The sequence below is a fragment of the Saccoglossus kowalevskii genome, chromosome 15, assembly GCF_978046115.1.
Source record: "Saccoglossus kowalevskii chromosome 15, keSacKowa6.1, whole genome shotgun sequence".
NCBI classification, from domain to species: Eukaryota; Metazoa; Hemichordata; class Enteropneusta; family Harrimaniidae; genus Saccoglossus; species Saccoglossus kowalevskii.
Genome location: NC_140655.1, coordinates 13,157,202 through 13,160,165, shown reverse-complemented (window position 1 = coordinate 13,160,165; position 2,964 = coordinate 13,157,202). Strand labels below are relative to the sequence as shown.

Below are 2,964 nucleotides of genomic sequence, written 5' to 3'. Positions count from 1 at the left end.
GAAATTATTTTTTTTGTAAAACAAAAAAGAAGCCCCGACTTTGCCAGTCTAGTAAAATATGCACAGAAAAAAAAGTACAAACTAAAATTAAATTGCTACACTACATACTGTACTGTTCATTCGACTATATGTAAATATTAAATATTCAAATACAGCATATTTGCGGCTGAAATAAATACAAAATGAAAACCAGAATTCAAAAAACAACGTGCAACTCTCATTCTAATCTTGAGTGGCCATGCTATGGTAATTCTTTCTTAAATCGTGGTCCGTCTCGAAATTACCACAGACTTGTTCTTTGAGAAATTGTCATACAAAACAATAAAATTGCCATGACTATGCCAGTCGAATTCTAACTTGAAACGTGTTCACAAGGTCATGTGTTCCTTTCAATCATTGTATACAACTACTCGACCTTATCCAGGTATTTATAACACGTGATTATCAGGCGGAACGAGTTCATATACGCTGCTGGAACCAAATATTTCGGCTGGTACAACGTCTCACCATGGCTAAGGCTGAATCGAAAATACTTGAAGAAATCGATGAAAACTTTCTTGTTTGTACGGTGTGTTCTGAGAGATACCGTAATGCCAAGATTCTACCGTGTCTGCACAGTTTCTGTGAGCAGTGTATCCACAAACTGGTAGAGAAATCGGGAGGTAATAATTTACCCTGCCCAGTGTGTAGACGAGTTCATGACCTCCCAGAAGGAGCCAGCAGTGTGCAGTCGAACGTCTTTTTAAACGAGTTGGTCGTCTTACTTGGAAAACGAGACAAAAAGACAAACGAAGTACAAAAATGTGAAGGGTGTCAGCGAGATCCGATGACCACCCATTGTATTGATTGTGCAGTAGGACTGTGTGACATTTGTATATCGACCCATAAACGACTTCCATTTTCGAAGTCCCATAAACTGATGTCACTACAAATGTACAAGGCTGCTAACACTGCTGCTGTTCAACTACCTGTTTACTGCGGTAGTCACCCTGGTAACCAACTGAAATTCTATTGTGATACCTGCGATGTTCCAATTTGCTTGGAGTGTACCGCACTAAATCATAAAATAACTGAACATAATTACCGATATCTGAATGACGCTGCCTCCCAGTATGCCACGGATTTGACCAAGGTGACAAACATGCTAGCAGAGAAAGAAAAAGAAGCGAAGGAGAGCAAAGAAAACGTTCAGCAGATGACAGAACTGCTAGAGAATCGGTTTAGTGAACAAGAACATAAACTAAATGTTCACATTGAGAGGGTGGTGGCGGAAATCACGGCTAAAATTCGTAAAAACGGGCGAGAGTTGCTGCATAGAATGAACAAGACTTTCAGTGAGAGAAAACAGAATTTGCATGTGCAAATGAAAGAACTGGAAATTGCCGAAAATGATATGAAACATGCACGTGACTTTGCCACACACCTAATGAATTATGGGAATGCTGCACAGCTGATGTCTGCTAAGAAGGGAATGACGTCACAGATAGATGAACTACTGAAACTAGCCACCAAACAACATCCAGTTGAAGATGACATTATGGAGTTTCATAGCTATGATGACTTCTGTGAGACAAAAACTGTGGGGGAAATACGTTACAACAAGTACATTTTGGAGATGAAAGATGTACCTAAATATGGTAGAATTGATGAGGATATTTCCGTAACACTGGCGACAAGTGACGGTACTTTGATTAACAGTATGGCACTAGAACTGAACACGCAATTCAAAATGAAGACTCCATCCAACACGACAGAAGAAGTGGAAGTGACTGACAATAAAGACGGGACTTGTAGTCTGACATATCAGGCTAAGGTAGAAGGGGTACATGAATTGACAGTTTTTGTGAATAACAAATCAGTGCAGGGTTCACCTGTTAAGATTAATGTAATTCCTAAGAAGGGGTTGATGGGTAATTATAGTGGGTCAGGATCGAGTCAGTTTAACTATCCTGAGAGTGTCCTGATAACCAGCGAGGGGAATGTATTAGTTTGTGACAGGGGAAATATTCGACTTCAATTACTGACCTTGAATGGAAAACATAAACGAATGATTCAATTCACTGGTTTTAATGAACCATTCTGTCCATACTTTGCTGCAGAGTCGCAGGATGGTAATTATTTTATAACAGACAGTGATAACAAACAAGTAGTTGTATGTAATAACAATTTTGAACTAATTAAATGTTTTGGCAGTGAGGAACTGACATATCCTACTGGTATTAGCATTAGCCCTGTGAATGGAAGGGTGTATGTTGTTGACCAGTATTCCCATTGTATAAGAATATACAAACAAGATGGGAGATATATAAATTCATTCGGATCAGAGGGTGGTGAAGACTGTCAGTTTAAATATCCTTGGGGAATTACTACTGACAGTAAAGGTAATGTCATTGTGGCAGATCAAAACAACCACCGCATACAAGTACTGACTGGTGAAGGAGAATTTCTATTCAAGTTTGGAAGTCTTGGAAATTCTGATGGTCAACTACAGTATCCTGGGAGTGTAGCTACTGATACAGATGGATATGTGTATGTGAGTGATTGCGTTAATAATAGGATTCAGAAGTATGACTCCCATGGTCAATTTGTATGTCGTATTGATAGTCCTGCTGATATGTTGAGTGATCCCCGTGGTATCTGTGTCACAAATGATAAACCATTTGGTAAGGTTGTAGTGGCTGATTATAAGAATCACTGTATTAAAACATTTGCACAATAATTAGATTTATGTGTACAAAAATTAATAATCTTGAATAATTAACCTAGCACACCCAAACACATGTAATCATTATTTTCTCATCAGTTGTTGAAACATGTGACAATGAATATATGTATCATAGAAATGTATTATCTTTACAAATGTGATGTGGTCTCTGCAAACCAATGTAAATTTATGTGTTAATAATTCAGGTATAATACAACCACAGTAGTGTTCGTGTCAATATGAAATATGTTTAAATATGA

General features: G+C 38.0%; 1 protein-coding gene across 1 annotated transcript; it reads left to right on the top strand.

Annotated features, from left to right (window-relative positions):
* The first annotated feature begins 508 nt into the window (after positions 1-508).
* Positions 509-2,719, top strand: LOC146733965 (tripartite motif-containing protein 2-like). Its single transcript, XM_085508441.1, has one exon. The coding sequence runs from the start codon at positions 509-511 to the stop codon at positions 2,717-2,719; it is 2,211 nt and encodes a 736-aa protein (XP_085364567.1).
* Positions 2,720-2,964: the final 245 nt, after the last annotated feature.